This window comes from Schistocerca gregaria, chromosome 5, assembly GCF_023897955.1.
Source record: "Schistocerca gregaria isolate iqSchGreg1 chromosome 5, iqSchGreg1.2, whole genome shotgun sequence".
NCBI lineage: Eukaryota > Metazoa > Arthropoda > Insecta > Orthoptera > Acrididae > Schistocerca > Schistocerca gregaria.
This window is the reverse complement of record NC_064924.1, coordinates 564,615,389-564,640,015: the sequence shown is the minus strand read 5'-3', so window position 1 is coordinate 564,640,015 and position 24,627 is coordinate 564,615,389. Positions and strand designations below refer to the sequence as shown.

At 39.0% G+C, this 24,627-nt stretch overlaps 1 protein-coding gene across 1 annotated transcript; it reads left to right on the top strand.

The window, feature by feature from the left end:
- Nucleotides 1–19,820: 19,820 nt before the first annotated feature.
- Nucleotides 19,821–24,012, top strand: LOC126272084 (methylglutaconyl-CoA hydratase, mitochondrial). Its single transcript, XM_049974646.1, has one exon. The coding sequence runs from the start codon at nucleotides 20,278–20,280 to the stop codon at nucleotides 21,163–21,165; it is 888 nt and encodes a 295-aa protein (XP_049830603.1). The 5' UTR covers nucleotides 19,821–20,277; the 3' UTR covers nucleotides 21,166–24,012.
- Nucleotides 24,013–24,627: the final 615 nt, after the last annotated feature.

Sequence of the window (24,627 nt, the reverse complement as noted above, 5' to 3'; positions counted from 1 at the left end):
AAGGTGCCATCATCAGATCTGAATGTAGATTAACATTTATAAACCATTCGGATATAACGATACATAAGACAGAGCTGCTGATACAAAATCAATATCATTGTCACAAAAAATAAAAAAAAAAAAACAACTGCCCTCATTGGTCATTCTTTTCCATAAGATATGTAAAACCGAAGTCACAAGATAAAACTATTTGGTACATGAATGCTGCTTGACTAACAATAGTTAGCATGCAATCAAACTACATATGTGATCCTATGAGTATTTGGTACTTTGTAACTAGACATTTGAAATTTGTGCTGCATTGTTGTTATACTCAGTTTTTAAACATACAGTCACATTTTTTGACAAATGAATATTATAATGAAACAGGCAAGAAAAAGAAAGTTTTGAACCACCTTTAAATATGTCTGCTTGTGTCTGTGTAGGTATGGATGTATATGTGTGTGTGTGTGTTCGCGAGTATATACCTATCCTTTTTTCCCCCTAAGGTAAGTCTTTCCGCTCCCGGGATTGGAATGACTCCTTACCCTCTCCCTTAAAACCCACATCCTTTCATCTTTCCTTTTCCTTCCCTCTTTCCTGACGAAGCAGCCGCCGGTTGCGAGAGCTCGAAATTCTGTGGCCTGAAAATGGAATGTACTTTGTGTCTCTCAGATCAGGGCATTCAAACAGTGCCCCAGGGAGGAAGAGTGCTCCGGAGCACTTACTGCACTGGCTCAGAGCCCATGTGGTGGGAGAAAGTAAACTCACTGCCCCCTGACCACATTAAGCCACAGATGATGCAACAACCCATGTTAAATGGCAACTATGGTCAGCTGTGCCTTAATTGGAGGTTACATTTCTATTTATTGAGAGGGACGGACGTCCAGAGTGTCTTGTATGTCACGAGTATTTAATTCTACTAAGAAATACAACATACAGTGTCATTTTATATGTCTTCAAGCAGCCCATTATGAGCAGATAGAAGATGAAGCATGCAAGGATCTAGTAGCCAGGCTTAAGAATGACACGCCATGAGATGTAAGTTTAAAAAGAGAATTCATAGGACAGAAGTTATACAAACATGCAGCGTAGTTCATGTACTGTAATATGTTTATACAATGAAGAAAACGGAACTGAAGCAGCAGTTTGTGCAAGCTACAAAGTAGCTAACATTATAGTGACAAGTGCTATTTTCTGTGGGACCTCTCGTAAAATAGTGCTTGGTAGCAATTGCAAAATGTTTGTTTCCAAGGGCGCTGCAGGTAGCTGAAAGGAATTAATCTTTCGAAGCAAACAGTGTCTTGTCAAATCCTGGACTTCGCAGTAAATTGTATTGATATGGAGCTGCAAGTAACTGAGGAACTCTTGGATGTGGTGCCCCTCAATTACACCACAACAGCACTAGATATTTTTTGAAGCTGTTTGTGAATTAGTGGACAATATGAATTCGCTTTTGGTTACCTCCATTCTGTAACCATAGACAGTTCACCACAAATGGTTGGGCATAATCAAGGTTTTGCTTCTCATTTAAAAACAAACTCAGGTATTACTTTAAAAAAAGACATTTTGATTGTTCATTGCTTCATTTACAGAGGCACTGTGTACTGAAACAGTGGAACTAGGTGAGATAATGACAGTTATGGTCAAGTGCATGAATCAATTGCATCATCACTATGTAAATCATCAACAATTCAAAGGATTCCTGAAAGATATGAAAGTACAGCAAGGGGACAAACCTTACCACAGCACAGTTCATTGGATGAACTGGAAAAAGTTCTTGATGTTTTCTTTGACATCCATGAGAAAATATCTTTCATTTTGGAAATGAAAGGGCAACAAATGAGCTGCCCGAAAGATTTAAAGTGGACATCAGACCTAGCTTTTATAACTGACATAACTATGCACCTGAATAATTTAAATCTGTCACTGAAGGGCAAAGAGCACGTAATGGTTGACATGCACAATGAAATCAGAGATTTCATAGAAAAGTTACGTTTGTTTGAGAGGCATATAGATGAAGGAATTCTAACATTCTTCAATTGTCTAGCTTCTTTGAGAGGTAGATAGATGAAGGAATTATAACATTTTCAATTGTCTAGCTTCTTTAAAACTACCTGAAGGTACCAGTTTCGGCAATTATCAAGCCAAGGTAAGGCAGCTCGTCACATCTTTTGAATCAAGATTCCAAGAGTTCGTAACTTTTGAAATGGAAATTAAATTGTTCAGCGCTCTCTTCTTGCTTTCACCCAATGATTTGCCATTTGTCCAGCTGAAAGTTATTGATCTGCAAAATTCAACTTTGCTGGAAGTCAGGTGCTACAACACATTAAATTTATCGCCTTGGTATTGTTCATTATAGCAAAAACATTTCCCAAGCTCCACAAAAAAGCCGCACAGATCGTGTGCATAATTGGATCTATGTATTCTTGTGAGCAACTTTTCTGAGCTATTAAAAGAATAAAAACCAAGGAATGATCTATTCTTCAGGATGCAACACTGAAGGCCACCATCCACATCAACGTTGCAAACGGTTTGATGCCCGATATTTCTGCTCTTGTTATGGGGGAAAAAGTCTAATTTCACATACCCGACAAACATATGCAGTTTCTTTTAAAATAGTTCTTTCTTATTTATTTCCTCAAATTCCTATTTTCCCAAGGTAGCATGTTGCTATGTCGTAGTTCTAAGAGTATGACGGCAATCATGTAAGATGCAGCAGGCAGATCAAAAGGTTTGCCGTACCATGTGCTTCCAGCCCATTTGATTGCTCACAGCCAGTGACCATGCTCCGCAGGGCAGAAGTGCTCCACAGCTCAGTGTGGAGCTCCTGAGCAGGCACAGTCCTGTAGATTTTATTTCTCCTCCACAGTCCTCTTTGTCTCTCTTCCGCTTTCAGTCTTTATTCCCTTCCTTTATATCTTACTTTTACACAGAAAAAGAAAGTGACATAAAGAAGGATGGACTGGTAAATTACTTTCTACTGCAGCTACAATTTCCGTCATCCTCACCCCCCTTTATTCAGGTCCCTTGTGGGTCGTTTTAACTTGGGTACTGAATGTCCTTTCCCCTAAATTATTTGCTGATTTTTTTCTGTTTGTATATCTGTTTCCTAACTTGCATCCTTGAATTTAATTTCTGTTTTATAACATTTTTATCTGTTTATGATATTTCAGTCTGAAATTATTTCTCATTTTTGACTCATTATTTACCAACAGCACATAACTAGTGATCTAATAATGGAAATTCAGATTGGAATGTCAGCGCTGTAAAAAAAAAAAAAAAAAAAAAAAAAAAAGATAAGTTTGCTGCTTACTGTAAAGATGACACATTAAGTTGCAGACAGGCAAAATTAAAGGACACTTACACATTAGCTTTTGGCCACAGCCTTATCAGAAAAAGAAAGAGAGAAACACACACACACACACACACACACACACACTCACACACACACACACACACACCATTTACATAAGCAAGCACACCTCACACACACGACCAAGATCTCTGGTAACTCCTACTAGAATGCAGCTATCATGTGTAATGGAATCAGCAATGTGGAGTAGGCAGGGATGGGGAAGGGATAGCAGTGTATGGGTGCAGGGAGAGAAGAGTGTTGTCTGGCGGAGTGTGCAGGGACGAGACTGCCAACAGGTGCAGTGTCAGGATCTCAGCCATCTGAGCCCTCCCCTACACTACCATCTTTTCTGAACTGTGCAGATGGTAGTTATCCTTATAACACATTATCTGCTCACGAAATTACCCCCGACTCAACCTACAGTAACATACTGCCCCAACACCCTCCACCCAACAGGTTCCATCCCCCTCTGTCCTATGAACTCCTCCCTATTCTCAACTCCCACGTGCTTTATGTGCCACCCGCCACCCTCTGCTAACGCATCTGCCCTTCTTTTCCCATTGCTCTCCTTTTTTTACTCCATCTCCCCCCCCCCCCCCATTCCTACCTCCATGCCATAAAGCATACCAAAGCTGCACCTGCTGGCAATCTAGCCCCTGCATACTCTTCCACAGAGGGCTCCTCTCTCTTCCTACCTGTACACTACTATCCCTTTCTCCTACCCTTTCCCCTCCAGATTGCTGCTTCCATTTCACATGACAGTTGCACTCTGGTCTGGGCTGTGGGTGACAGTGGTCATATGTGTCAAGTGTGTGAATTAATGTGTGTGTGTGTGTGTGTGTGTGTGTGTGTGTGTGTGTGTGTGTGTGTGTGTGTGTGTGTGTACGTGCGTGCGTGCGTGCGTGTGCGTTTTCTGCACACTGTAGGTAGTGATCTGGACTCTAACATTTCTGAGTTTTATTTCCCCCACCATTTTGCTCTTTCTGATTGAATATTTTAAAAGACGTTTCCTTTTTCCAGCAACTGTATGTTTTCTCTTTATTTTGAACACTGTTTAAGTCAGATATTCAGCTTCTGCTTTCCACTAGCATGTCTCTCAGCTACCTACATGTTTCCTTTTGTATGGCTAACAAGTATATCCTCTTCTTTTCTCTTGTATACAATGTGTAGCACAGCATTTGATTGGAGTGGTGTTAAGACTGAGGGCTGTGCCGGCATGGGCTTGTTTTGATCATAAACTTTTATTAAAATGGAAATATCTCCCTCAAACAAATTACAACAGCAGAATATAAAACAATAATGACAACTCAATGGTATATTGCCCACAGGTAACACTTGTACTAATTGAGCATCAAATAACCACAGAATAAAGTAAAGACTCTTTAATCAATATCATAAAAAGATTCAATGTTGGTTACAGCCTTAGTGAGACATAAAGGGGGCACCAAACAAGAACAACCAATACAGAATAAAATATTCTCACTCTCGGCTCGTAGGCATTACAGTTGGCCAGCAGCTCAGTATAGTAGAATAAGCGAATAAAATCAGAATACCATCTATGTCCACTAACCAGCAGCTTCACCAAATACTCAATACTATGCAATCAACCAGGCTACGCATCTACCTATATCCGAACAACAGTAATCATTAGAAATTCTGTCACTTATAGGTATATACTATATGGATTACACCCTCAGCATGACAAACAAATAATGCACAGAACTCTCATTCTGAGAAACGTTAACATATGCCAGCAGTGTATACAGAAACACCATACAGGACCGACTATTCTGTATGGCTGTATTCTGTATGGCTTTACTGTGTAATATAATGGGAGTATTGAACTATCACAATCAAAACACAAATACAGCCTCCTTCACTGTACACAGTACTTGCAACTGAACAAAGTGGTGCATTTTAGCACACAGGACTCCCATTTGAAAGGATGATGTTTGGAATCTGTGTCTGGCCATCTAAATATAGGTTTTCCATGATTTCCCTAAATCACTCCATACAAATGCCAGTATCGTTTCTTTAAAAAAGGGCACAGCCAATTTCTTTCCTGAATCTTGAACATTCCAAGCTTGTGCTACGCCTGTAATGACCTCAATGTCAACAGGACACTAAAACCCTAATGTTCCTTCCTTCTTTCATTGTACTTGCTATACACAGATTTGAATTTGACTACTTGCTGACTAATAAAGAATCACTGCATACCACTAAAGCACACTTATAGTGCTCTCCCGCTATGGTAATAACAAAGCTTCTCTTGTGTTTATCACACTGGGTTGCTGTTCTCTTTTATCACTGGGATAAGACATTAACTGCCCTCCTGATCGATGAGGTCCATAAACATCCACCTACAATGTGTGGCACCTGTTTGTACCCAGCTCCACAGCATGCCAGGTCCTCACTGACTCCGTCTTGGCTGCTGGCCACCAGCCTTCTCTCTCTCTCTCTCTCTCTCTCTCTCTCTCTCTCTCTCTCTCTCTCTCTCTCTCCATTCACTATGCACCCTCCTCGTAGCTTCAACCATGGATAGCAGCTGCTATGCTTTAGGCTTGCCATTTCCATCCAAAACTAATCAGACCACTGGCCCACCCAGGCCTGACCCATGCTCTAGTAGTCATTGCCCATGCTGTAGTAGTCATCATTGAATTTCCTGATTCACTATCCGACACCTCCAGGCCCTGCCGTTTTCCATCAACAACCTTGGCCATCACTGCCAGCTTGTCCATGCACCGTATTGACCACCAGTGACAAGCCTATGGCATCCTGGCCACTCCTCCATAGCCACAGTGCTAGACTCCAGAAGATATTTATCATTTGTAATGGAGTCAGTGACTTCCCTCCACCCCACATGGCATCAACTCACTTTGGAAAGATGCTAACTGCGGCTCAAATGCCACTGACCCATGCCCAGTGGCCACACTACTAGCGCCAGAGCAGTGCTGTCATGCCCACATGTGTGGGAAGGGAGACAAAGTGCCATGCATTTCAAATACAGCACACTTAAACAAAACAAGAACTAAAATACGCCTCCACTGAGGCTAAAATATGCCTCCACTGAGGCATCAATCAAAACAATTTACAGATAATATGTGCTAAAGGCAAGATGTTGTGTCTGGCACACCCTTGTAACTTAGTACCACAATCAGCCATACAGCCAAACCATGCCCACACAACAAACACACTATAGAGCCTAAAGCAATCATGCTGATGCAACAATGGCACAAAAACACTGTATGGCTGCCCACTGAAAATGCAAATGCTACTCTAGCACACTTGGCTCCAGAAAACCCACAATTTTTATTAGGTCCTTCTATTGCTTTGGGCAATCCTACCTTCATGTCATACAGCACCACAGAAAAAAATCATGATGTTTTGTGACTCGGTCCCACAATACATTTCCTTCATTTCAGATATTTATTTGCTGTTCACTGCCCCACCAATGGTCCACATACTTGAGTCCTTCGATTTGATTTGCTAATTCCTCTAGGTATTCGAAAGTACGAGGGGGCTGAGTGAACATCACATGCAAATGATCACATTGCTCCAACCCCTTCACGATATTAACTACCACTTTGGTTTCTGTCTCCAGGAGACAGAATGCATGTGCAATAGTAGGTACCTTGTCAACGTAATCCTAAAATGGCTCCTTTACTTGCTATTTACAACAGTAATGCAGATCAACCAATTTTTGCATTGCCCTATCTGCAACTACTTTCTGGATGCCATGGGACAGAGAATGGCAAGAAAGTTGTTTTCTTATTTTAAGGAGGATTGTTTTGACAGTAATGACTCTCCACACCCAGAAAGTAATTAGGGGTTTGATGAAGATCATTGACCCATGCCGGTGTACCCAAGAACTCACAAATGTGATGAACTGTGATCATCCCAACATAATGCAACGTTTTCATGCAATGAGAAAGGTTCATTCAAAAATCAGGTATCTGAGCACCGCATGCTCTACACCAAAAATACAAAAATCAGTGGATGGTTGTTTGCACATTTCTGCTTTCTCGTTATCAACTGGCTCATGAAGAACATTAACCATTCCTGTCCTTTATCACGACTGGTGACGACAAATGATATCTTTACACTAACATAAGGGAAAGAACAAAATGGCTGTGCCCAAACAAAGCAGAAATCCCCATACAAACACTGCACACATTCATAAAAGATAAATGTTATGCATGTAAGGATATGGTTTGCTATGAATTGCTTCCCAGAAATGTAACCATCAATACTAACATTTATTCTCAACAACTGAGACGTCTTGCAAATGCAGTCCAAGAACAAGGACCAGGAAGACTGCATGAATTGATGCTACCCCATGATGACACCTGCCCGCATTCTGCAAGATTGACAAAAAACACTATACAGGCATTGTGTTGCACCCACCTTATTCACCTGATTGATCTTGCGCCCTCAGATTTTCAGCTTTTCCACTCTCTACTGAACCACCTTCAAGGAATTTCCATTCACAATGAAAATGTGCTCCCAACATGGTACAAGTTCCTCACCTCAAAACCACATGATTTTTACAGTCGTGGAACTGAAAAGTTACCCCAGCACTGTCAGACTGCTGTAAATAGTGAAAGAGAATACTACACTGTCAGACTGCTGTAAATAGTGAAAGAGAATACTAAAGTCTCTGTTATGTGTATATATTGTCTGTATCAAACTAATAGAAGAATGCTACAAGCGTATGGAACACCCTAGTAGATACAATGTGAATTATGCCCTCAGTGCAATAAACAAATAATGCACAGAACTCTCATTTTGACAAACATTAACACATGCCAATGGCATATAAAGAATCACAATAACAAACAGACAATTCAGCCCTCACAGCTTTGCTGTGTAAGATAGTAACTGTAATGAACTGCCTCACTCAAAATGCATATTCAATCTACTTCACTATACACAGTATTCACCATATGAAACTCTGAATTTGACTACTTGCTGACTAATTAGGAATCACTGCAAGACATTAAAGCACACTTCTACTTCTTCTCATTTACAGTATTAACAAAAATACTCCTCAGCTTGTCTTAGTGGGGATGCCATCCTCTCTCGTCACTGAGGAAAGACATTGACCGCTCTCTTGATTGGATTTATTTATTTGCTGCTACCGTGTACAAATGACCTGTCACCTACTTACTAGACAGGTTGTATTTTCACAGTATGAAACTGTACATGTACAGCATGTCCACCACTGCTCAGCTGAGTTCTGCATCAATGCTAATTTTTCAAAGCTGATTTCATCTTGGCTGCTGACCACCAACCCTCTCTTTCTCCATCATCTCCATAACCTAGATGCAGCTCCAATCATGAACCACTGTGATGCCTTAGGATGCGATGCCCATCCATAAAGAGTCAAACCGACAACCCAAAGCAGTCCTGGTGCTGCCCTCAGACTTATCAGTTGTTAGTACCACAGGCTCGGTGGAAGCTCTAGTATTTGCTGATGCAGTTCTTACTCCACTATCTAACACCTCTATCCCCAGCCCTTTTCCACCATCCACCTCAACTGTCATTACGAGCTCAGCTGTGCCATGCACTGACTACCAGTGATGTGCCTAAGCTTCCCTGCTGCTTCATTGCATCCATGGCACTTGCCTGCAGGACATGTCAGTCATTCAGAGTTCCTCCATCCCACACTGCACCAACCTACTTTGTAGCAGCACTACCTGTGTCTCAAATGCCACTGACCATGTCCTCTGACCACATTACTAGTGCCAGAGCAGCACTGTCACAGTCAGTTGGTTGGGAAGCACAAATTTCAAATTCACAGCACACTGTAATTATTCAAAGATAAATGAAGTGGTGAATCAGATAATCTTTACCCCTATTTTTCTGTAGCTGAATTATGGCTTTAAATGCAAAGTCAAAATATCAATTACCAGCAATGGACCTTTTTTGGAATGGCCCAGACTTAACTGTTGGTAGCTCCATGGCATGCCACTGCTGTCAGTTGTTGAAGATGGTAGTTGTGCTTCACAAATCCACTGTGTTTGAGCAACAATGTGTGATGTGTTTTCCATTAAGCAAGGGACAGACGTCCATCACAATTTGCAGCCCATGTATGGAGAAAAGTGTATCATTTGGAGAACTGTGAGGTGGTGGTGGTGGTGGTGTTGTGAGTTTGCAAAAGCCCATGAAGACTTGGATGACAATGACCATTCGGGAAGGTTGTGTTCATTGCTGACTGACGACAACATTTCCTGCATGGATGCAACGCATGATATCACTTACATAGGCGTCATTATAAGATTTGTAATTTGTTTTAAATCTATTGAGAAATACTGTTATTTTGTTGCATGTTGGATTTTGTTGCATGTGAGACTAGTACGTGTGAAAAACACAAAGTGGTTAGTGAATGGACATTTCCATGTGATTTATAAACTTTTATGGATATAACAAACCACTCAGGCTCTGTCATTGTTATTGACGTAAGTGTTAACATGTTGTATGTATTTCAAATCCAAGCTCGCAGTTATAGTGTCAAATACTCTAAATTTATGTTTGCTTTAGTTGCTGGACAACCTTAATCATTTACTTTCTATGTGCCAAGGTTTTTTCACAGAGCCAACTGTGTCTGACATGTCACTATGTGGACAGAACAGTCAAGGCCAATGTTAACATACTAATTTTATCCCCCCCCCCCCCCCCTTGTAATATTCTTTAAACTCTGTTGTAAACTGGACCTTAGGTACATTTTCAGTGCGAGTGCCTTCCGGGAATTTCTTAGTAAACTTCACTTCTCATATTGTACATTGCCTACACAAAGCCTCGCTGTTCCAGAATGGTACCTGGCACTTTCTAAACGGGAAAGGGAGCCACACAAATATATGTTGCTTCCCCTTCTCTATCTGATGTTTTATAATAATAATAATAATAATGCATATATACATACAAGTAAGCACCACAAAATGTACTGCAGAATGATGAATACAAATTATACTGGAACAGAACCATTATAACAGATAAAACAACACCACATAACAAACCTGACATCATACTCACCAATAAAAAGAAGAAATTAACACAACTAATCGAAATATCCATACCCAATACAACAAATATACAGAAGATAACAGCAAAAAATTGAAAAATACATCCAACTGGCTGAGGAAGTCAAGGACATGTGGCATCTGGATAAAGTTGACATTATACCAATTATACTATCAACTATTGGAGACATACCACACAATATCCACCAGTACATCAACACAAAACAGCTACATCCAAACATATATATACAACAACAGAAATCTGTAATTATTGATACATGTTCAATTACCTGAAAGTTCCTAAATGCAAAAAGGAAGCCACACTTGATCAAGGTCGGCATCACTTTCCATTTTTAACCAGACATAATGTCTGAGAAAGGAAAGAAATAATAATAATAATAATAATAATAATAATATTTCCTTACATCAGAAATGGTGAAAACAGTGTGTCATGTGGACCTCAAAAACATTTCCCAGGAGCTCAGGATTTTGTACAGGAGTGTTTATGACACTGTTCACAGTTACTTAGTATACCAAAAGATTTCATTCCAGTGGATGCCTAAGCTGTTGGCTGACATAATGAAAGGAAAGTGAATGATTGCTTCAATTAATCATCATCTGCAATGATACTACAAGGATGATGACAGTTTCCTGGACCGCACTGTTATTGGCAGTGAAACATGGGTGCTGGATTTCACATTGCATCGAAGCAGCAGTGCACATTGAGGAAACATCAAGTTTTCACATGTGACAAACAAAAATTCTGTTCAATGCCAACTGTTGGGAAAGTGATGTTAACGGTCTCCTGGGATCACCTTGGACCGCTCTTGCTGGATTTCATGCCACTAAGTGCAGCTGCCAATGCTGACAGTTATTGTTCCACACTGTCACATCTGCAGTCTTCCATGAGGAAGATGTACCGAGAGATTCTCAATGTTGACAATATGGCTATCCTCTGCAACAATGCTATGCCACATGTGTCAGTCAGAACCATCAACAAGTTCCAAGAGAGTCTAGGCCACCCAACATACCCTCTGCACCTTAGCACTAATGATTTCCATATTTGTGGTCCATTGAAGAGTTAATTTGCAAGACATTGATCCCCTTGCAATGATGAAGCCAAGACAGTCATCTGACGGTGGTTCCAGAGTCAGCTGGACAAATTCTACCACAGAGGCATCACAAATTTAGTGCTGCAATGGGACAAATGTCTGAACCGGTGTGTGGTCTATGTAGAAAAATACAGTGAGGTGACAAAAGTGATAGGATACCTCCTCATTTTGTGTCAGACCTCCTTTTTCCTGGGGTAGTGCAGCAGCTAAATGTGGCATAGACTCCTCAAGTCGTTGGAATTCCCCTGCAGAAATATTGAGCCATGCCGCCTGCATAGCCATCCATAATTGCGAATAGCCACCCCTAATTGTGAAAGTTTTGCTGGTGTAGGATTTTATGCAGAAACTGACCCCTGTATTTCCTCTAATGCTGGGCGGACTGGGTGGCCAAATCATTCGCTCCAATTGTCCAGAATTCTCTTCAAACCAGTCACAAACAATTGTGGCCTGGTGATATTGTCATCCATAAAAATTTCATCGTTTTTTGGGAACATGAAGTTCATTGATGGCTGCCAATGGTCCCCAGTAGCTGAACATAAACATCTCTAGTCAATGATCACTTCAGTTGAACCAGAGTACACAGTCCATTCCATGTAAACACAGCCCACGCCATTTTGGAGAGCCACCATCAGCTTTCACAGTGCCTAGTTGACAACTTGGGTCCATGGCTTCATGAGGTATGTACCACACTCAACCCCTACTATCAGCTCTTACCAACTGAATTCTGGACTCATCTGTTCAGGCCATGGTTTTCCAGTTGTCAAGTGAAGGCCATTGGCCACTGCAGTCTGGTGAGAGGTGTTGCCTAAAATTTGGTATTCCTGGCATATTATTGACACTTTGGATCTTGGAATATTGAATTCCCTAACATTTTTCCATAATAGAAAGTCTCATGCATCTAGTTCTAACTACCATTCCACATTCAAAGTCTGTTAATTCCTGTTGTGTTGTCAACACGTGACGCATGCACTGTATGATGCCAGTACATTTTGCATGCGCGAGATTCGGCATAAATACTGCGACTGCACCTGGGCTCTTCAGTAGTTGTGTACTCACTTGATGATGGCCGGACATCTCTGGGCCGAAATATCGTGGCAGAATGTCGACGGGATCTGGCTGCATACCCGGAAATTATTAGAAGATATTAATTCTGGATTTCTGAAGAGCAACCCACAAAGCATTCCACGGCCTGTATAGCATAATAATATGCGGGATTTACTCATTGCAACAAGTTTTTTATGTATGTTAAGGCTGCCAATGGGGCAAATTTTAGTATCCAGACAGTTGTAGATTACACACAGAAAGAAATACATAACAGATGAATATCTGAACTCCATCTACAAATGTTCCTTTTTTTTGTTATTGTTGTGATCTTCAGTCCAAAGACTACTTTGATACAGCTCTCCACACTAAGCCTCTTTAGCTCTACATAACTATCACAACCTATATCAACTCGAGCCTGCTTACTCTAACCAAACCTACTCTCTCTACAAATTTTATTATCCGCACTGCCCTCCGTTACCAGATTAACTATTTTTCCATGCCTCACAATGCTATTTATCAACTGATCCCTTCTTGTAGTCAAGTTCTTTTGTTGATTCATTTCAGTACTTACTCATTTGTTGTGCAATCAACCCATCTAATTTTCAGCCTTCTTGTATTGTAACATATTTCAACAGCTACTAATCTTATCTTTACTTTTTATCATCCATGTTTCACTTCCTCATAAGGCTACATTCGAGCCTTTGAGAAAAATAATTAAATTTACGCTGGCTGTTAAAATATTTCTCATTTTGAGAAACATTTTTATTGCAGTTGCCAGTGTGCATTATATCCTCTGTACTTTGGCCTCTGTCAATAATTTTGCTGCCAAAATAGACAACCTTGTCTGCTATTCTTCGTACCTCATTTCCTAACCTAATTCCCTCTGGATCATCTGATTTAATTTAACTATACTTAGTTCTTGTACACTCCAAAGATGAAATATCAGTACTTGTGGTATAGATAAACAGCTTACAAAACAAAACCCTAATACCCCACAGGGAATTCCAACCAGCTTCTTAAGGAATTGACAAGTGAAGTAGGCCCATTTTCAAACTTAATTTAATGCAGATACATTATGAGAGAATTTTTCCCAATAATTTGAAGAAAGCAATAAGCGACACCAACCAACAATAGAGGGCAGTAAAACTAACTTACAAAACTAGTGTTCTACTTCACTCAATACTGAATGAAACAAAATTTTAAAACTTATTCTCACTTCAAACATAATGGCGTGCCAAATGTGCTTCCTAAGCCTACTTTTCCAGGAGCAGTATGATACAAATTACTATCATATAATTCTGATTTGCATTTTCTGTGATTCCTCGAAGCCACTACAGGCAAGTATAACAGGCAAAGGCACATTCTCCAGGTGAATGAAGGCAACATCTATGTAAATTAGACACAAACCCTAACATCACAGAGTCAAAAAATACCAACCATATGAACTTAAATCATCTCCTCTACTCCTTGTGCAGAGGTAACCAAATTGATTCAGTGCTTCTTAATTTTTTTTAAAGCATTTGAATCAATACTACACTGATGTCTGTGTGCAAAAATTTACTCGTATTGGATGTTTGGTTAGGTGTTGCAATGTTACTAACCTGGTGATGTCATCACATGCCCTTGGTAGCACATGAAGAACTCAGGGAATTGTTAATGTTGTTCATGAGCCAACTGATAACAAATGCACAAACGACCATCCTCTGTTTTTTGTGGTTTTGGTTTAGAGCATGCGGTACTCAGATACCTGATTTTTGAACCTTTCTCATTGCATGCAAATGTTGGGATGATCACAGTTCATCATATTTGTGAGTTCTTGGGTACACTGGCATGGGTCATTGTTGATTAATGTGTTTAAATGATCTTCATCAAATCCCAAAGTTCTTTCTTGATGTGGAGAGTCATTACTGTCAAAACAATCCTCCTTAAAATAAGAAAACAACTTTCTTGCTATTCCCTGTCCAGTGGCATCCAGAAATTCGTTGCAGATAGGGCAATGCAAAAATTGGCTGATCTGCATTACTGTTGTAAATAGCAAGTAAAGGAGCCATTTTAGGATTACACTGACAAGGTACACACTATTGCACATGCATTCTGTCTCCTGGAGACAGAAGCCAAAGTGGTAATTAATATTGTGGAGGGGTTGGAGCAATGTGATCATTTGCATGTGATGTTCACTCAACCCCCTTGTACATTCAAAGACCTAGGGGAGTTAGCATATCAAATCGAAGGACTCAAGTTTGTGGACCATTGGTGGGGCAGTGAACAGTAAGTAAATATCCGAAACGGAGGAAATGTGTTATGGGACCGAGTCACGAAACATCATGATTTTTTTCAGTGGTGCTGTATGACATTTAGGTGGGATTGCCCAAAGCAATAGAAGGAGCTAATAAAAATTGTGGGTTTTCTGGGGCCAAGTGTGCTAGAGTAGCATTTGCATTTTCAGTAGGCACCTATACAGTGTTTTTTTGCCATTGTTGCATCAGCATGATTGCTTTAGGCCCTATAGTGTGGGCATGGTTTGGCTGTATGGCTGGTTGTGCACTAAGTTATAAGAGTGTGCCAGACACAACATCTTGCCTTTAGCACATATTATCTGTAAATTGTTTTGATTGATGCCTCAGTGGAGGCATATTTTAGCCTCAGTGGAGGCATATTTTAGTTCTTGTTTTGTTTAAGTGTGCTGTATTTGAAATGCATGGCACTTTGTCTCCCTTCCCACACATGTGGGCATGACAGCACTGCTCTGGCGCTAGTAGTGTGGCCACTGGGCACGGGTCAGTGGCATTTGAGCCGCAGTTAACATCTTTCCAAAGTGAGTTGATGCCATGTGGGGTGGAGGGAAGTCACTGACTCCATTGCAAATGATAAACATCTTCTGGAGTCTAGCACTGTGGCTATGGAGGAGTGGCCAGGATGTCAGAGGCTTGTCGCTGGTGGTCAATACGGTGCATGGACAAGCTGGCAGTGATGGCCAAGGTTGTTGATGGAAAACGGCAGGGCCTGGAGGTGTCGGATAGTGAATCAGGAAATTCAATGATGACTACTACAGCATGGGCAATGACTACTAGAGCATGGGTCAGGCCTGGTTGGGTCAGTGGACTGATTAGTTTTGGATGGGAATGGCAAGCCTAAAGCATAACAGCTGCTGGCTTTTTTAGTAGTGTGGCCACGGGGCACGGGTCAGCAGCATTCCAAGGTGAGTTGATGCCATGTAGGGTGGAGGGAAGTCACTGACTCCATTCCGAATGATAAATATCTTCTGGGTTCTAGCACTTCGCCTGAAGATGATGGAGTCGCATTCCATTGAAACGTTGCTACAACACGACGACCCTACTCAGCAGACAACCCGTGAAGACTTCATACATCACTGATCCAATTACATTCAAGGCTCGTTTGCCTACCCTCTCTGCGCATCATGGAGCTGGAGGGATTGTACTGTTGTTTGTATGCATTCCTAGAGGCTAAATTGGTCATGTGGAGACCATTGACTACTGTCTGGGCCAACAAAGCCTTCTCAGTTGCCACCGAAATGGTAATGTGTAGTTGTATTGCATTCTCTTTGTGGTACCTGTGAGCAGTAATTTATAGGTAGTAGTCATCATTTGATGTTTTTGGCAGCCAGTGACCGCTGAGAAGCTGATCTTCATTGTTATGTTTCTCACTATAGTGGCTGAACAAATGAATTATGCTGCTGTGGTGGTCACCAATTTGGCAGGCAACTTTCCGTGCTGTACAAGAATGATTTTGCTTGAAATGACTCTTTCAACGAATGTTGCCAGATAACAGTGTACACAAACTGCATTGTTTAAATTAAAGTACAGTCAAAGCTATTTAACAGTACTGGTTTACTTTTACCTCCGTTACTCCAATGCAGCACAAATTTCAAATGTCTAGTTACAAAGCAGCAAATACTCTTAGGATCACATATGTAATTTGATTGTAAGTTCTGATTAGAAACTAGCAATGAACACATTGTGTGTAGTGGAGCGATCACTCTGTTGTAGAAATAATTCCAAAGCCAAGATCGCTTACATACTGTTTACTGGATAACCGGTTTCAATACACTAAAGGTGCCAACATCGGATCTGAATGTAGATTAATATTTATAAACCACTTGGATATAACGATACATGAGGTAGACCAGCTGATATAAATCATTGTCACAAAAAATAGAAAACAACTGCTCTCATGGTCATTCTTTTCCATAAGATATGTAAAACTCAAGTCTCAAGAGAAAACTATTTGGTACATGAATGCTGCTTGACTTACAATGGACCGCATGGTGGGACAAGGAGTAACCTGCACAATTTAGAAAAGTTGGTGTTGGTGGGAAAGATCCAGATGGCACAGGCTGTGAAGTAGTTACTGAAATGAAGAACATTGTGTTGGGCGGTGTGCTCAGAAAAAGGGTGGTCCAACTGTTTCTTGGTCACAGTTTGTCAGTGGCCATTCATGTGGACAGACAGTTTACTGGTTTTCATACCACATAGAATGCAGCACAATGGTTGCAGCTTAGCTTGTAAATCAGATGACTAGTTTCACAGTTAGCCTTGCCTTTGATGATGTTTATGACTGGACTAGAGTAGGTGGTGGTGGGGGGTCTTGCATCTAAGTCTATTACAGGCATAAGAACCGTGAGGCAAGGGGTTGTGAATAGGAGAGGTAAGGATGGACAAGGGGACGGTGGGACTTCGGGAAGCAGTGAGTGACAGTCTAGCCCCTTCCCTGTTCCCATTCCAGCACTACACAGCCCTCTATTCCTCTAATGCACCCAGTTTTTTACTTCTCTCCTTTTCCGACCCCCCCCCCCCCCCTTTCCCTCCGACCTCCATCTAACCAACTGACTGTACCTAGCTGCCCTATCCTCTCTCCACCTGTTCACTCCCACAAGCAGCACTTTATCATCCTCAACCCCTACTCTGATATCCCTCCCCCTTCCCTCTTCAGCCTTGTCCTTACCTCAGTACATGGTTGCCTCACCCGTCTTGTGCTGGTGCTCACAGTCTTCAGTTGCCAGAGACTGTGGTCGTGTGTGTGTGTGTGTGTGTGTGTGTGTGTGTGTGTGTGTGTGTGTGTTGTCTATTTTTGACAAAAGACCTGGTTGTGCACACTCTCACTTTCCGACAGTCATTTTGTTGTGCCTGTCTATGACTCAGCATCTCCACTATATGGTGAGCAGCAACTATTCTTTTCACACATATAGTACAGTATACCAATATGCAGAGAAGCAACAGATGTACGCATTCCGGAGGATTTTAAAACTTTGAAAGAAAGCCATCAGGTGTGTAGCAAAACTAATACTACAGGTAAACTGCAAAAACAAATTCAATTAATTTAAAATATTATCTGTACTAAGATTTTCTTTTAATGGTAAATTGTAGAGCATTTCTATATAAAGAGTTTTATGACCACAACATGAACTGGAGACAGTTACCACATATGCAGGAAAGGATTGAGGGTGACTAATAGGTACCCTACAAATGCATGACGCCTACTTCATGACAACTGCCTCATAGCACAAAGAGTGTAAAGGAAATGAGCACCTTCAAAAGAAAACTGAAGAAACACCTACTCTCAGGATCTAGTTGCAGGCAAATCCATTACACAAATTATGTGATTTTAAAATTGGGAATGGAGTTACGTACTCCACTTTTCATGTGGAAACAAATTTCCCACAAGAAGGAAAACGAAAAACAAAGTGTAGTGCTGAAAATATAGAAGTGAACGTATAGATTAAGTGTATTGGTGCAAATATGATTAACATAAATTTTCACTATGTATAAATGTCTAAATATTTTCTGCAGTAAGGCTAATATATATGATCTAAAACATTAGTTTTCAGTTTTATAAATGATTAGTATTTTCTGCAGTAGGACAAAAGCATATAATTTCTAGACTTTCCTTACGAATGCAAAAGTGTTGCATAAATTAATGCGGGTTATTGGCATTTATCTTCACAGTGCATTACTATTAACTGTCTGTTAACATAATTATTACAAAAAGTTGTGTGTGTGTGTATCAGTGACAAATTTCTAATACATTTGTTCATCTATATAAAACTGCAAATGATATGTCTATGTTGGAAATGAGAATCTATGCTTTTCCTATTATATATGCTCTTTGCCGTTACTGTCCAACGTATGCTTTTTGTTCTTGGTTATCACTTTATTTAATCGCATTAGGCCTACTGAATATCAAAGCAAAATACACGACAGTCTAATATAATTGTAAAATATGATCTATAGGCAAAGTGATAAACTAGCCAAGCAAGAACATGACACAGCTGAATGTGGTTGAAGTTTTTGGACAGATCACATGTTAATGGATTCTAAGATTTTGTTGGTAATTGAGGATATGGCGTGTTCACTTGATATTACCTGAGTAAGTCTAATTGATTTTTGTGTAGTACATTGTGTTTGCTGAGGTGACATTGCTGACCTATATGCTTATCTTCATTTACTTGTTTAACTATTTATAATACTTGCCATTCACTTAACTATGTAACACATTTATCATGTAACTGCTCTATTATGTAATTATTTGTTTGTGCCTTTTACTTAAACATGCAGTGTATACATCTTTCATTTTTCTTGTGCTTAATGACATTTGCAATTTTTTTCTGTTTTTGTTATTACTATTATTATTATTTTTTTTTAATTTTGATGAGACTGATTGCTTGTAAAGATGCTAAAAGGTGAGTAAAGCATTTGTATTTTTATCTGTACCTAACCTTCTGTGAACAAATTTTTCTATAATTTATTGTAAGCATATTAGAAAGAAAACTGGGCAAATTAGTTACCTCTCACTTACTATTACATGGCATTCTAACTCTTTGAAAGGTAGAACCCTGCCTGCATTTTGAGTCTCTCTCTTTTTTTTTTTTTTTTTGTAACTTGAATCTTTTTCACATTTCTTTGGCGTTACAAAGCATCCTAAAACCCTCAAATATTTTACTGCATATTTACTATCCTATGTAATTTCTACATACCAGTATCTCCACTCTTCCTCTTCTTCTTCTACTACTGCTATTACTACACTACACTACTACTACTACTACTACTACTACTACTACTATTACGCCATTGTATTAAAAAATAAAAGTTTTAAATGCTGTCAATCACCTGCAGATAAGCCCCCAGGACTCTAAATTCATCGTGCATTGTAATAAAATCACAATTAGTGACTCAAGGCGGTTTGACTTACGATTTTGATGAAAGTAATAGTCACAGCAATAACAATGTCAATTTGTAAAAAATGTAAATATGTAAACAAAAAACAACGTCGGTCCAAAAAATATATATACTGTACTTGTACTACAATGCATCTAGCCACCTTTCTAGTTCCCTTACAAAAGCAAGACGATCATTGTTTCTTGAAACTGGCCGAGTGTCAAAATCTGTTCATTTCCTCATCTCTAATTTTTGTTTTAATGATTCTGTAAACCTAAGATCATGGTGAACATTTAAATGGGCCGCCACAATTCATCTTTCGTCATCTCCGCCATGCACCAAAACGGATGTTTTCATCTTTTGATTGTTGATATCGACTGTGTGCATAGAGTTACTAAATAAAAACGACTGTGTGTGACTATGTGCAAGGAGGTTATTCTAACGTCCTTGAATTACTGATTACGTCGCGTTGTAATGGAAGGGGCCTGTTCATCAATGCGTTCGCAGTTCTCACTGAAACATACCGTGTGTGTTGTGTGTGTGCCGTGCTAGCGATTTAAGTTGTGCACTGTGAAAGCCACAACTACGCTACAATGCTTGTACCTAAAAAGTTAATTAGACACTTGATTAAATGCAGCTTGAGTGTTAGAACATATTCATCTGCTTTAAAATCAGCGAAATTAAGTGAAGTTTGTGTAGATTCATTAAAAGGAAATGACAGCGGAATAATAGTTCTTGGATTGAACAGGCCGAAAGCAAGAAATGCGTTAGGAAAGACAATAGTCTCGGAACTAACAGATTTACTGGAGAATTTAAAACATCTCGATGATGCTCGTGTAGTAATATTAAGAAGTTTGGTGCCTGGTGTGTTTTGTGCGGGTGCTGATCTTAAGGAAAGATTGGAAATGAAAGAAGATGAAGTATTGCCATTTGTTAATCGGCTTAGGTTTATTGTGAAATCTACAGAAAGTTTACCGATGCCGGTAATAGCAGCTCTTGATGGTCTTGCTGTTGGCGGAGGATTTGAGATGGCTTTAGGCTGTGACATTATAGTTGCATCGAATACGTGCAAAATGGGGCTAGTGGAGACAAAAGTTGGCATCCTTCCGGGTGCAGGAGGAACACAGAAGTTACCTCGCCTCGTTGGCCCTGCGTTTGCAAAGGAATTAATTTTCACCGCCCGAACCATCAGTGGTGTTGAAGCTTACGAGAGAGGCATTGTGAACTACGTTGTGGAACAGAATGAACACAACGATGCTGCCTATCAAAAGTCACTAGCAGTTGCTAGAAGTATACTTCCGAATGCGCCGGTTGGCATTAGGATGGCAAAAAAGGCAATTAATAAATCAATGGACGTAGACATCAACACAGGTTATACCATTGAGGAAGCTTGCTATGCTCAGGTTATATCAACCAAAGACAGAATTGAGGGACTTGCAGCATTTAGAGAAAAACGACCTCCCAAATTTACTGGCAGCTAAGATAAAATTATTGAAAGAAGAAATCCTTATTTAGCATTTTGTCATTTGTAGAACGAAAATTAACTACAAACCATTTGAAGATTAAATAACATAGTCCAGTTTCATGTTACAATTACATAGTGACTGACTGCAGATGAAAACTCTTTCATGAAATATGTAAAGCTTGTTTGAAACAGCTATATGTAAAATGGTTTCAGGTTTTCGGGTAAAGCTGTTAGTAGTTCCTTTAATCACAATCTGTTATTGTTACTGCATTTTTTAAATTGAAATTCTTGTTTGTGAGGTAACAAAAAAATCCTGAAGTGTGCACTGTGTTCACTATAAGCATTTTCTCGGTGTACTTGTCTTCCTTTCTTAGTCCTTCAAATCACTTTTCTCAGAAACTCACACTTCCCATCTAGCTTACACCATAGATGTGTTTCCACAACCAATATTTCTTTAAATTGTAGTTTACTCATACTGATAATTCTGGGAATTCATTCTAGTTTCTTTTTTTATGTTAGGTACAAGAAAGTAATTACTTTGAACAGAAAGAATGCTGATGTTCCTTTTTTTATGTCAATCAATTCTTGTTTTTATATGTAATTTTTAAAAAAAAGGTATTTATGTAAGTTTACACAGTCCACCATCAGCTGTTTATATACTGTGAAGTCGTACATTATTAAGTGGGATATAATTCCACTAGTCCTAATTATATAGTTGAGCCAGGCATTAGAGCCTTCATTGGATATTGTCATTTTAATGAAAGATTCTGGATCTGGTGTCTACCTGATGGTTGATTTGAGCACGGTGGTGCTATACTAGGGATGGTTCTATGGAGTTGACGTGCCTTTGCTTTCCTGTCATCTTTCAACATGCGTATCTGCCTGTTATAGGAGAGTTACAGTTTAACATGGGTTGTGAACTGTCGTGCAACTTGATAGGTTTTTTCCCCACATCGCTGTTAGAGATGCTGTTATTGAATCTTGAGTGGAGACAGAGCCAATACAGAAGTGTCTGATTCCACCTGTCTGCTTTGACCCTTGATGTCATCAAGATGGCGGAAACCCCTTGTCCCAGTAAATACAATATGGCAACATAAAGTCTAGATACACCCACAAACAAAGATATAAACATGCAAAATATTTCACTTCAGCAATAAAATGAAACTATGGAGTGAAAGTATATGATCTTGTGCAGGGACAAGGTAAATCTTCCATAATAATGTCAACATTCCAAAACAATAATACCGATAAACAGCAAATATGAAAACCATGAGAATAAACCAGACAAAAATGTCAGAGAAATCTGGAACAAAATATAATATTTCACTTGACTTATAAAGCTCGAAGGAAAACAATAATACCAGCCAGCTACCCCCCCCCCCCCCCCCCCCCCATTCAGTGTCAGAATTTCCATGCACTGCTGACACTTCACGCATTTCACCAAGTGATCATATAAGTGGAGAACTTTAGTTGTATATGCGTTATTGTCACCCATTGAGACGACCAATTAATGAGTAGTAAACTTCGTTGTAACATCTATATTGTGCTACTTTTGGTATATTAAAACTTTTCTCGAACTTTTGGTTAAAAGTATTTTGTATTGAATACTTAGTCTGAGAGCTGCAGGTTGTTAAAGTGAGGTCAATAAAATAGCAAAACTGTATATTTGGAATTGTTTAATAGTCGCTGTTTGAATTATTTTTTTGTTCAAATCAAACTCCAGGTTTGTCAGTGAGGGGTCTGCTTTGACAGTGTAGTTGACTTTTATTTTTTGTTTGAAGGAAGTGCACACAGTGGAGACTGCTTTCCATTTTCTAGTTATCTGCTCATTTTTGTATATTATAAAATAAAGCAACTTTTATAGTTTTATATTTAATACAGTTAGCTGTTCTGTGCAGTTTGTTAATGTGAAATTAAATACTGTATCTATTGATTGATTAGTTCTCACTGTTATTTAGTTAGTGAAAACTTGGCAATTATTTTGAAGCTCCTTCAAAATCATGGAAAAAGTATAACAGCTATTGAAGTTGAAAAGATCAATAATAATAATAATATTTTTTTGTCATTAAGCTTACAGAAGCAATAGACAACATCAAATTATAAAATATAAACAAAATTGTATGTAGGAGTTATAAGTACAATATTACAATAGTTTTGTAAATAGTCAATAGACAGGAGATATAATATATAGAGTGAGGTAGTACAACCAAGTCAATCAGAATGTACCAGTACAAAATACAAGAAAAAGTCAGAATACAGAATATGATCCAGCATTGATAAAATAACAATAATTCATATATTTAGTACCTACTTATTAAAAACTGAAAGCTAAGTATGGTCCGATTAACATTACCAATTTCTGGCACTCATTTCATCTAATTGTTTGTATCTAAAGTTAGTATTAGTTTTCATTTTGTAAAATATAGTAATTGCTGATTGCCTGAGGCTGTTGACATTTGCTCACGGATTTCGTTAAATATTTCACATCCAATATTACATCCAAAGTGAATGAGCATTACCAATGAGGGTGTAGCAATAGCTGGTCTTCGGAAACTGTTGACGAAGTGTTGTGATCTATTTTTTGCATTTGTTTGATAAATCATATTTTGTAGTGATTATGTGAATTATATTATAAAATATAAAATTAAGTACTGAAAAATCATATCAGTGTAAAACTTTTTCATTGTTTGTATAAAGTACGAAGTGTGTAAAAACACAGTTGGTGATCTGAGGCACATTTCAGAGTGAAACTTATCATTTAAATGGTTTTTAAGCTTCATGAAACTATTTATGTATATTAATCTTTTATATGAAACTGTGTTCAGTATATTTTAAATTTTGAATAAATTTATTTTTTTAGTAATGGCAAATGTTATTCTTTAAATAAAAATAAAACCGTATATTATATGCCATTTTCCAACAAGATCATTCTGTAAGTGAGGTTATGATTTACAGGAACTGTTTCTAACTGAGATGTATGAAGACCCCTTGTTTTTACACCATTGCCCCTAGGTGGGGTGAGCATTGTTAGCAACAGGATGCTAGTTATTATTGTGTATAGAATTAATATTAAATTATTAAGTTATTCTTCGTGCCCAAGGCAACTACACACAGAAGAGAATTTGCAGGAAATAGGGAGAATTCATCTTATGCCCGAGTCAACAGTCCTAAAAAGTAGTTAATTAAGTGAGAAACCATTTTTAGGAGTAACTGTGTTTCAGTTGACACATTCTACTCTTGAAATTTGCAACATTTCATTAAATCTGTTTTATTAAAAAACAGAATACATGTGTCCTCACTTCACTATTTGTCATGCTCGGCTCTTGTTACAGTTGTTTTCATACAGGGTGAACAGCAGGTCATTAAAGTTGCTTTTTTCTGTGAAACTGCTATATATTGTGAATTGGTACACAGACTAGTGGTGCCCTTCTCACACAATACAATTTAGTTATTTATCAACCATATTATCACATTCATG

What these genes read in the sequence shown, in the direction of transcription:
- LOC126272084 (XM_049974646.1), top strand. Translation starts at nt 20,278, where the DNA reads ATGCTTGTACCTAAAAAGTTAATTAGACACTTGATTAAATGCAGCTTG.